At 37.3% G+C, this 12,369-nt stretch overlaps 1 protein-coding gene across 1 annotated transcript; it reads right to left on the bottom strand.

Moving 5' to 3' along the window:
- Positions 1–7,136: 7,136 nt before the first annotated feature.
- Positions 7,137–10,895, bottom strand: arid6 (AT-rich interaction domain 6). Its single transcript, XM_046067607.1, has 6 exons — positions 10,883–10,895; positions 10,618–10,774; positions 9,889–9,941; positions 9,423–9,520; positions 9,174–9,330; positions 7,137–8,625 (listed from the first exon to the last, which is right to left on the bottom strand). The coding sequence occupies exons 2-6, from the start codon at positions 10,766–10,768 to the stop codon at positions 7,249–7,251; spliced, it is 1,836 nt and encodes a 611-aa protein (XP_045923563.1). The 5' UTR covers positions 10,769–10,774; positions 10,883–10,895; the 3' UTR covers positions 7,137–7,248.
- Between the last annotated feature and the right edge of the window lie 1,474 nt (positions 10,896–12,369).

Genomic DNA, 12,369 nt, shown 5'->3' with positions numbered 1-12,369 from the left:
TGTGAGTCAGAAATTCCAACCCCAAACAGACTGTCTGGCTATTTTAAATGTATTTTAATGTACATTACATTTTATTTTACATTATCTAGCAGTATTGTATTATATTTTGTGCATTTAAATAGAGACTAGTGCATCTACCAAGTGGCCTCAAATAAGTGTTCTGTTGACCCATAGGCAGTTCCAGTATACTGATGATGAATTTTCACCTGCACTAGTCCAGTATTTGGAAGATATAACCTCCTGGGATTTACCTGACACACCCGTAGCTACTTCCCTTCAATCTGTGTGAGATGAAGCAACTGAAAGTCAATCCTCAACCAAGGTGCTCAGGTTGTGTGAATCTTCTGAATATTTAGTTAACTAAGATAACAGTGAAACACCAGTACACTGCTCAAGTTCAGATTTAGTCCAGTAGCAAGCAAGCTTGGGGTAAGTTATCAGTGGCCCTCTGTATAGACTGATGGCATAAAGCAAATAAATAAAATCATTTCCAAAAATAGAGAAAGGGTTAAGGATATATTTAACACTGTTAAAATACACTGTGTAGTTGTTTATATGTTTAAAATGACTGATAATTCCATAAACACATATGGAACAGTGCGGCTACAATTTTACTCTGTTTGAGTAATACGCTCAAATTAAATATATATATATATATATATATATATATATATATATATAAATTATAAATTATAAATTATAAATATATGTAACTTAGAACTTAGAAAAATTGTAATTTACATATATATACATTTTGACCTTGTACTGAGCCAACAATTGAGGTTTTACTGTGTCTAATGATGAATCACTCTCAGTGACCTGTGGAACTATAATGCTTTTGGGATAGTGTAGTGGATTTTTTGTTTTTGATAACCAAATAGCACTGGGAATTTGAAAAGTTCACTACACAGACAAACACTTCTGAGTTAATCAATAACCTGCTGAGAAACAACAGTAAAACACTTGCCTAAACATGTTCATGCTGAATCACAATCTCCACTATCATTTTTCCCCTAGCTTTCTGAAACCTCAGTGACGCATTTCATGCGATAAAGAACAAGTGATAAAGAACAAGTGATAAAGAACAAGTGATAAAGAACAAGTGATAAAGAACAAGTGAACAAAACAAAGCCAAGAAAAAAAAATAGCTTGAGAGCGGATGGCTTATTCAACATGGCTCCCTCTGTTATTCATATGAAAAAAATATTCAGGACAATGAACCATACTAGTTATTACAGGACTTTTGTGACATTAATGAGCAACACAAATTGCACGCAGTAACTATGTCTGTGTCTAAAATTACACTGATGGGAGTGTCAGATCTATTTCAATGTCAGTGTCACATCTGTAATTCCACAAACAGTGCATTGACTCTGAGAATGATAATTACAGCAATAATAATAACAAAATAGGCGCCGCTCCGGTTATTAATGAATCACTGTAGTGTTTCCTGCAGCATTACTATGGTTTTTCAGGCACTATAGAAAATTACTATAGTAATACTATAGAGTTGGCTATGGTGATCTTATAGTGAAGTTATTATACCATAATGTTTATATAGTATTGCTATAGTGTTTTCTGTAGTACACCCCACACTAAAAGTAGTATACTAACATATTATAATAGCAATATATTAGAGCAGTAGGTTCTGCGTAGTGGAGGAGCAGTGATGCTGAAGGTTAGGAGGGCTGAGTGGACACTGGTGAGAAAAAAACACCAACACATAAATGCCTATATAATATACTATTTTTAAGGAATGTTACATTATTTTCTTTCCCTTCTTTCTTCACTCTCACATTCCCTCCTCTTAGTCTCTATATCCTGTCTTTCCTCAATCTTTGAAACTGATGCAAATAGAAGACATGGCACTGTTAAATTTATATTTATTCAAAATGATGTTTTACCACTTCAAAATAATAAATAATACTGTTGAAGAGTTAATACTTATCATACCTGTCTTACTTTTAAAAGTATAGCTCTGATCAGCAGCTAGGACTTTAATACATCATAGTGGCTGAATGCATCATATTGGTGAACACAACAATTCATATCACATCATCATCAAAGTTCCTGTGTGTGAGAACTGTTTTTAACAAAATAAAAACAGGTTAAGGATAAGTACACAGGTTAAGTTATTTTCACAGTTAGCCACACCCAAACAATTCATGATTTCAAAATACAGATCACACAGTTTATTTGAGTTATAATATACATTTATTTGCTTTAGCCATACACTGTTTACATGGAGTGCACACATTTTAACATTGTAGGGTTAAGTAAACATTTTCTGTTTATTAATCATGTTTATTGTGTTACCATGTTGGAGAGAGGTCTATCCTGGTGGAAGAAAGGTGCAGCCAAGGGTGGAAGACAGTTAAATCCTGTGACCTGCCAATCAAGCCATACCATGTGCTGCCATGTTGGAGGGGATTTTGGGTTTAGTTTGTTTTACTTTGTAGCATTTTGTTTTCCCCTTGTGTGTGAATTGGTTTGGCCAAGCCACTATATCTGTTCCCTTGTGTCTCATTCAGTTAGATCAGTTTGTTCAATTCATATCCTGTTTTGTTATATTTTGTTTTGAGTATAGTTATATTTTGTTGACCTTTTTTATAGGCCTAGCTGTAAGGTTTTGGTTTCTATTGTTTAGTATTTTTGGGTAAATAAAAAAAAACTATTTTTCAACACAAACTCCTGTTCTCCTCATTCCCTGACTGTTTGGTCCCTGACAGTTTTTCTAACCCTTTCTCTTACCTGTTCTCCCTCTCTCAGCACAAGAATCAGAATCAGAGGGGGGATTCAGTGGAGCCTGAAGATTATCTGCAATTGACCTGAGCCAACCATTTTTTCCTCCTCTCCATGTCAGCTGGGAAACCATACATTTGTACTCCTTTTTCTGAACGACTGCAGCAGCATCCCCACATAGCACAATAAACCATGCTGTAGACTATTGTAAGACACAGTACACAGGCACGAACCACTTAACATGCTGTTTTCTGGGTTTATTGGAGATTTATTAAATTAATAACCTACATGACAATCATTGATAGTCACCTTCCTTTTCTATCGGAAGTAATAAAGATCCCATTAGTCATTAAGATTAATTAACTCCAAGGGATTACTAAAAGGAACGTTAAAAAGTTAAATCTGATCTGAATTTCGAAACATTGTGTTTTCAGTGTAAGGTTAGCCAAAAATGTCAACAAAGTAGGTGATTGTAGCTATTACTATCAAACATACAGTATATGTCCTTCTAACTACATACATACGTACAGTGTGCTGTACAAATATTTTAATCAAGGCATTTATTGTATAAATTACCAAAAGTCGCTTAAAATCGCTGTTTTGGCGTTTCTCTCGTTCATTTTCAATTGCCCGCCTAGGACTATCTGTGGTCTCCATGAGCCAAGTGATAATCAAGCATTTTGGACCCTCGCTGACGTGACTCTCTGTCTAAGGGCTCTGCTTAGCAGCATGTAAGTGATGTCATATCACGCTCTGTCAGTTTAAGAGGGTAACCTCTGACCTTGAGCTGTGAGTGACTGTGACGTGTATTTTAAGAGAGGCCTCCGATTCGTTTATGTAGATGCCTATCACGTTTCTTTTGTGATTGGTTAAGGGGTGGGCCTAACAGGCAGAGCAGATCGGAGTTATGGGTCAGCCTGCTGCTTAATTGTAAAGTGTAATTGAATTAATATACATACAGTCAGTATCCTGGCTAGTTTATAATAAGTTTGTGAGAGCTGTACTAGCAGATAGCAACAGGTTAGCACCATCGCTAACAGCAAGCTAACGTCAAACACTATACCACTGACAGCGCCATGTGTGACCTGATAAACACCTTTGGCTTCGAGGGAGACCATCCTGTGCCCGTTTTAATTATCTTTCTGAAAGGAGTGCAAAACATGACAACAGAGGGAGTCACCTGGACAATGCAATGAAACTGGGCTTAACATTACTTTGAAGAGTAAACATCACTGCCTGACAGGCGCTCAATTGAGCAGCATAACAAACAGGTGGAGGAAAACAGCCACAAACTCAGTTGGATCATAACATTTATTAAACTCCGTGGGAAAATGTTAAACCACACTGCGGGAAAGTGCGGTTTCAAGACCGCCTTGCCGCGTTTATCCTCAAGTGAGCCCTCAGCTGTGGTGAGTGAAAGCATCTTTTATCATCCTGACTCTGTACTACTTCTCCATGTAGCCAGGAATGTTCTTTCCATTTTGATTTCAGGATCTCTGTGGAAAGCGGCTATAGAAAGGGTCTGGAATCCTAAAACGTCTATGCGTTGTTGACTTCAGTGGTGCTGAGCTCACTGCTCTTTGCTTATGAGGGCTCATTTGTTCTGAGCTTAGTTATATCGGCTTAAATATTGCATTCTTAATTTAGGTTTGTGACAGTGTTACTGTAACTTGTGTCAATGCACTCCTCTCTCTCGCTCTCTCTCATTTAGTGTTTTGTAGAACCATGCTGTTTGTTGACATTAAAAACACAGTAGCAAGAGATTATTGTAGTTTCACTGGCATCTATGTTTTGAAAAGCATTTTTATGAAATAGTATGATTAATAAATAATTACACAAGTCTGTACAGACACATATATATTCCAATTAAATTATTATATAGTCTAATATGAGAGAAAAATATTTATGCTCCATGATATCTGTAATCTTGAGTAGGCTTGTTCCCAGTGCATTCAGTGCACTCTTACAAATAAAAACTGTAGTTGTTTTTTTAAGAAAAAGGTCAACTTGTGTATTTGAAACGCATACAGATACATAACACATTAAAACAGGATTTTTATGGAACTCAAAATGGTCAACGGAACTGGTTTTAGTCCATGGACATTAGACAATTAGTAACATTAACTGTAAAATAAGAAACCAAAGTATATCAGTCTGTGACTCTATAACTCAAATTTTAACATAGTTTTCAACTAATCTATATACCGCATAATAGAATTCCTGAAATTCAGTTATGGCTTTAGGTTTTAGTGTGCCACCCCAGGTTTTTCAGTGGCCCCATCCGGCCATCCCTAGGAACATTTTCTGGGGGCGCCGCTGTCGGTCAACACCCCTTGGCATCGATTTTAAACAGCCTGAGTTCCCTTTAGCGTAGTTTTTTCAACCCCTAGGGCTCCGCGGTCAATCCCTCCCTGTAATTTCAACCATGCCTATAGTAATACTATGATGATGTTATATGTTCTACAGTGTGTTTATATATGTATATTATATATATATATATATATATATAATATACTATAGCAATACTAATTAATTATTACTACTGAGCTTGGTATATTTTAATGCACTTAAGAACTACAAATTTAGTTTCGTCATGCAGCCTTGTGCTGTATAATGACAAATAAACAACCTTGTACCTTGTACCTTGAAATATTATAGGAATACTCTAATAAATAATCTAATAAAATAGCACAACAGAAACAATCCTATAAATTATATAGAACACTACAAACTTACAATAGGACACTATACCATTCTTATAGCATGGAAACAGTTAATTTTAAAGGTGGGGTCATTTATGTTAGAATATTATAACAAATAGCAAATGAGAGGTCTCACATTAGATCTCGAAACTGGCCCCCAGGCGACCGGTGTATGCAAATAAATAAAAACATCACTAATGCACAGTTTACATACAGGATCTTCTTTTGACTTAACTTTTCTTCTGGTGTTTTTTTATACTGTCTATATGCTATACTGTTCAGAAACCTTAAACTGGTGTAGAAAAATGCTGTAAAGTAAATGCTTACCTGGAACCTCCACCATGATTCACTGTTGCCTGCAGACACTCATTATTGTACTGCTCCCTTCTTCGAACAAACTGCCTACAGCAAAATATTTATAATTTTGACTCATCAGTCTGGAGTACCAGCTGTCATTTTTCTGCACCCCAGTTTCAGTGGTTCTATGCATAGTTGAGTTGCATGGCCCTGTTTCCATGTTGTGAGGTATAACTTTTTCGCTGCATGTCTTTCATTTCTGACCAGACTTCTCCGGACATTAGATGGGTGTACCAGGGTCCCACTGTTTTCTGCAGCTCTTAACTGATGGCACTGCTGGACACCTTCTGATTAGGGAAGTTAGCATAATGTGTCTTTCATCTGCTCCAGTAAGTTTCTTTGCCAGACCACTGCGGTCCTCCGTGTCGCCTGCTTCTTTGTGCTTCTTTAAACTGTGGAAACCCCTGTCTGTCTTGAAATGTCTACGTGGGAGAGACTTTTTTGTTCTAGAACAACTACCTTGTGTCTTGTTGCTGTGTTCAGTCTTGCCATGATATATGACTTTTGACAGTAAACTATCGTCAGCAATCTCACCTTGTTGGCTGAGTTCGGCTGTTCCTCACCCAGTTGTATTCCTCCTACACAACTGTTTCTTTTTCAGTTAATGATTGTTTTTCAACCTATATATTGAATTTATGATCATTAGCACCCATTTGGTATAATTCTTTAATCATATACCTGCCAATATGCCTACAAAATCCCTTAATATGTGAAGGTGTACCTAGAAGAATTCATGCTGTTTTGATATTGATTAGATTTAGATTTTTCTTCTGTCCACTCACTTTGTATTTTGTTAATTGATAAATATAATCTATTAACATGTCTGTTTTTGAAAGCATTCTTACTTTACAACATTATTCCATTTCCATTTTCCACAGATGAAATTTTCATAAAGGCCTTAAGTAATTTAAGATTGGAATATAATAAATCAGAAGTGGAGTGTCTCATTGCTTATTATACATATACATAGAGAGAAAAAGAGTTTGCTCACATCCCACAGGAAACTAAAATTTTCCATTAAGTATTAAAAGGGAAAATTGATTGATTGAATGCATTTGTGTAAAACACCTAGTAGTGTGAAGTAAAGACAACAGGATCACCCAGTGAAAAATGAGTCAAGAAACATCTATGTTATTTATTAGAATGTATTTAGATTTACATTATCATTAGGTTAGAATTACATGTATTATACAAGTACAAGTACAAGTACAATAATTTATGTACAGAAAAAAAGGTCAGTGGTGCATATTCTCCTTCAATCAAGCTCTGCTCCTGATGTGAATGTATTAGGTCATTATGCATCATCATTTTGTTAGTATGACCCATTGACAAATATATTTTTTTTTATACTAAACAGAGAACTTCAATAAAATACAATATGTGTAAGAGTAATGTAGTCAGCTTTAATGTGGTGTTGGAGTATCAGTGTAATCATCTGAAATGATCTTCATGATGAGCTTGAGATGATTTTTTTCAGCTTCATAATCTCTTCAGTGGTGAGGTGCAACAGAGAAGCGGAGCTGGAATCCACCATCAGCACACCCGAGGGAGCCATCTCTGACTTCTCCTTCCCACCTGGGACGGTGTCTTCATTATAGGATTTAGAGACTGCAAAGTCTTGCTGAACTCTGATGGGACTAGATGGATAGATGGGGAGAGCCTGGGTCTCTTTGTCATAGGTATCCCAGCAGTTTGGGGATTTGGTGCTGTATGACTTATGAAAATCCTGCTGATCAAACAGATAGACATCCCGGCTAGCTGCATTTTTTATAATGCCACTTGAAGGCAGGGCCTTGTAGCTGGTGAATGGGATTTGGCTTGTATTGTGGTTATTAAGGGTGGTCTGGGTTGTTAGTGTGGGGCTTGGCAAATTCCTCTTCCTTAGCCTTAGATCCTCAGCAGCTGAGCTCTGGTGTTGGGAATTCATGTGAAATGTCAGGTTGGTGGGAAGGATGTCTGCGTCGGAATAATTCCTTTGTCCAGAGTTTTCTTCAAGGGCAGGAAGAGTTGGTAGCTGATTAGCTTGTGCATCATGCTTCGTGGCTGAGGGCCCATATAGCCTGAGCCAGCTGTGAAACACAGACAGCGGTATCTCAATTTCCATCTTGCCTCCATTCTCCCGAGGGAGGCTGGGCAGTACATGACTCAGAGTTAACCCCCTTACTTCGGGACTCCCCTTTCTGTCTTCTTTTGGCCGGATTGCAAAGTCTGCTTTTGGAGAGCTGGGTTTTTGTGTCATAGTGGTGGTGCCTTCCTCTGTTCTCAGTGTCAGAGCAGAGTCATATGTGGGGCTGCTTGAGGCTGTTATAGCGTTGACATCAACGACATATGCTTCCCTAGCTTTGCCCGGAAATGAATATGGTGTGTCTCCTAAACCTGCCTCATCATCTTGTGTCTCACATCCTTCATTTCTCACTACCTGTGGACCATGAGGAGTGTAGAGAGGGGATGCTTTATTCAAAAACTTTGGGTTCTTGCTCAGTGAAGGTGGGGTGAATGATGAGGCAGGGTTGCTGTTGGTTTCCTGTCTTGATGCTTTAACACTAAGGTTCAGTGGCTCAGTCAATCCAGATGTGGTTTTGTACTGCTCTGCCAGGTAGCGCAACTGCTCCAGTGGCTCCTTTACCCTGTCTGATGGGTTTAGGCGATATGGTTGGAAAGAAAATGGGGACTGGGGCGCAGGGGGGCTATGTGGTGTCAAAACTGGGCAGGATATAGGGACAGGGGGGGGCAGAATTGCAAGGCTTGGGTGATAATAGTGAGGGTAGTGGAGATGCAGAGGGAAGACCCGCCCTTGTGGATCTGGCTGGAGGTTCTGAGGGTTCTGTTGGAAAGATAAGTGGTCCGTCAGAGGTTGAAGGAATAGTTTCACATTTTAAGGAATATTCTCATCTGCTTTGTTGCAAGAGTTAGAGAAGAACAGTGATACCACTATCATGGCTGTATGTTGAATATGAAGCTACAACCAGTACCAGCTTAGCATAAAGACTTTCAATGGGAAAACAGCTACCATAGCCTGGAGTATTTCTTGGCTGGGAGTGGTTGCCAGGCAACCAATGGAGACTCCGGGAAGTTAAATTGTCATTTTTACAATTGTCATTTTTTGTACAGTTTTAACAAACGATCAATAGTGAGAGGTGTGAGTGGGAGGATTTTGTGTTGCATCAGAACCAGATTGTTCACAAGAATATGCTGCTTAGAAAAATAAATGTTATTTAATGTTGATAATGCATCATACAGTATCATACCATTTAATGAAGAATATTTATTTAATCACTCTCTGCTTTGCAGACACAAGCAGTGCAAAACATTTGAGCAATTTGCTATGCCTTTCTTATCTCGTTGTCTGTTTGAATGTAAAATAACACCAACCTGGTGGAGAGGTATTGATAACAGTTTGCGTTTTGCGGGTCTCTGGCCATCATCCTTGTCTTTGCTGTAGTTGGCATAGGGGAAGTTCTTTGACTCATGATGAGGCAAGATATTCATCATTACACCTTTCACATGGCATTCGTATGGTAGAAGTAGCCTGCACAAATAATACATTGATAAGATAAAACCATTATGAAAACATACTGTCCACCTTCTAACTCACAAATTAACACTCCGTGTTTAACTCACTTCTCATAATGTCTGCGGGTGCAGGTTGCAGCACTTGTGCTTCGAGGGTTTCCTCCAAGCCTGTTGTACACTTGCTTCCACAGCTGCTGAGCAGTCACCTGAAAGAGTGCAGGATATTTTATTTTGTGTTTGCTTATGGGCAAATATATAGCATGAACCTATGTCACATACCACAGCAATTATAGCTAGGCCGATTTACAATGCAAGTCCTTAGATTAGCCTTTGTATGATGAAGATTGGCCATTATCAATATAATAAGGTTTGAAGTGTTTGTTTCTTCAAGATTAAGAAGAATTTTATGGTAATATTGGAGTTAGAAACAGTTTTGACAACAAAAATAAACAACAATGAATAAATTAATAATAATAATAATAATGTATTGTTATCAAAAATGTAATTTACTTAATGTAAAATACTGTTTCAATTAACAAAACAACTATATGGTAAATTGGAAATATTTGGTTACCTGGTGGTAGCCACCCAAGTCCTGGACAGTCTGGAACATCACAAATAGATCAACTGAAAAATAGGGAAAACATAGATGAAGATCAAATTCACTTCATTATTAGGATGTAGGGTTACTAAAATGTGTGATCATAATCAAATAATCTGCAGATTTTTTTCTCACTTAAGTGATTGATTGTTTGTTCTATAAAATGTCAGAAAGTAGTGATTTCCTGGTCCAGTCTTCAAATGGTGTTTTTTTGTCTGACTGAACAGTATAAGACCCAGAGATGTGATTTCCTGTGTCCAATATTGCCGCTAGAGAACACTCACTAATTATACGTTATATTCCAGTATATCAGATGTGGACCATACCGTAGAAATTTCATGTAAATCAAATGAAGATTGTCACAGAAAGGTTGTTTACGGTTGCCAGTAGCTGTTGCAATGACTATGACTTTTAATTGGCATGGTCAAACATATCAGATGTACATTTTTGCCACATCTGAGATCTGAGACATCTGAGAAGATTTGTAAGTTTTCAAGCACCTTTAGCCCCTCAAAAATATGATTTATGTGGGGGGACGTAAGATTAATAATAATTCCTTGAAATACAACAGGGCCTTTGCAGCGGTTGCTGAAATAATAGAGGGGCTTTTTTGGTGCATAAAAGAAGTAAAATGCATTAAAAACAGTAGCTTGCTCACACAGAAACTGTGTCACAAAATTGGATAAAATGAATAATAAGTACTTTGTTTGAAGCCCAGATTTGGTATTCGCTCTATAGGTGTATCTCTCTTCTTCATGAAAAGGTAGAGCTCTTTAAGGAATTGTTTCTCTGTGATCTTATCCACCGGCTCTGTGGTTCTCTCCTCTTGGTTCTCTCTGTGTGCCATATCCATGTTTGCCTAAGAACACAATTAACAGAAAACATGAAGTTTGAAGTGATCATCAAGACCACCCTTTAAATCTGAAATATGACGTAAAGCGCTACTTGACCAAACACAGCACTAAACCTGAGATGCTCTGGTGACAATGCCTCACTGTTCATCTTGACTGATGATTGTCAAACACATCCAGGTTTTTGACCATACATCAAAGTTTCAAGTTTGTACTTGTGACCTCAGTGGAGTCAGTCCTGTCCCTTGAAACAACGCACCATTGATGTGAGACTAGAAAATGGCTTTGATCGTTATGTAATACTGTTATGAATTAAGTTAACATGTCAGGATACATATGCTCAGCCTTAGAGTATCTTCATTAGAAAATTATTTCAGTTTTAGTTTAGAACTCGTGTTACTTCCTCATGTTACTCATGTAACCTGCGCTTAGTTGTCATGTGTTTTATCGTTTACTATTTCTCATTTCTATCGCATTATTAATGCTTTTTAAACACATGAATATAATGATGTGAATATGATAATACAGGAAATACTGGCACCAAATTTTCAATTCTAGTACATGAAAGTGTCCGTTTAATAAAATTCTAAAACTCTTTTCTGGATACTATGTGAAATAGATTTCCTTACCTGTGTTTCCATTAGGAGAATAAGAATGGATAATATTATGTCATTGCCCTGATGATCAGAGAACAAGCAGCAGTGTACAGGTTAGTGTTCCCTCCAGTGTAGTAGAAGAGAGTAAGAATCACTAGTTGTGATGTCGCGTCACGTCAGTCACACACCTGTCCCTAGTATCTGTGTGACAATTTGGGCAACTGACAAAGGGGGGTGTTTATTCCAACGTCTTCCTGCTGAGATTTCTATCGTCAGACCAGTTGAACCTGCTCTTGAGCTTGTTCACAAAAACGGTTTACTTGCATACTCTGACAAGTAATCCAGTAGAAATTTGCCTTAACAGGGAGTGTTATTTGAATATTTTTAGTTATTTTATTTCCTGTCAGTTTTATTTGTATATTTAGGCAACCCAAAATCACTGTTACAAAAATGAAACATTTTATCCAGCTAGAGTTTGGATACCATTCATTAAACCGAAAACAAAATGTAACTTCTTTTAACAGACATAAGTTTTTTTAGTCTTTTTTAACAGAGGTATGACCAAATGATAATTTGAAAAAAGTTTTTGTCCTAGTTTTATTTACCTGGAATGTAATTTATTTCATTAGTCAATCACATACTTTGTTAGACCTTGTAGATCAAGTCCAGCTTACTGAACTCAGTGAGATTGCTCAATCCTCTCGGAGGATTAGTCAACCTTTTCCTTGGAGAAATAGAGAATGAATACCATAATCAGGAATTATATTTCTTGTTGAATGATGATTGTACTCTGCTAATGGCACTCTTGCACTATTGTCTCAATCTGTTTTGTTTTTGTTTATAGTGTGTTTATACGTGTTCTCTATACTGTAGCCTGTGCTTGATTTTATTACTGTATTATTGTATAAGAAAGCACATCGTGAGCAATGTACAATCCAGAGTCATATTCCTCGTATACCTGGCAATAAAGCTGATTCTGATTCTGATGATTGTGTTTCCTCTTCCCA

The sequence above is a fragment of the Micropterus dolomieu genome, linkage group LG13 (genome assembly GCF_021292245.1).
Source record: "Micropterus dolomieu isolate WLL.071019.BEF.003 ecotype Adirondacks linkage group LG13, ASM2129224v1, whole genome shotgun sequence".
In the NCBI taxonomy this organism is placed as follows: Eukaryota; Metazoa; Chordata; class Actinopteri; order Centrarchiformes; family Centrarchidae; genus Micropterus; species Micropterus dolomieu.
Note: the sequence above shows the minus strand (reverse complement) of the source record. Positions and strands in the feature narration are given on the sequence as shown.

Bases quoted from the DNA above. Each gene is read 5' to 3' on its own strand.
- arid6 (XM_046067607.1), bottom strand. From the start codon at position 10,768: ATGGATATGGCACACAGAGAGAACCAAGAGGAGAGAACCACAGAGCCG. The intron at 9,331-9,422 runs GTGAGTTAAACA...TTATTTGTGCAG, and splicing joins ACCCGCAGACATTATGAGAA to GCTACTTCTACCATACGAAT. The intron at 8,626-9,173 runs GTTGGTGTTATT...TCTTTCCAACAG, and splicing joins TATCAATACCTCTCCACCAG to AACCCTCAGAACCTCCAGCC.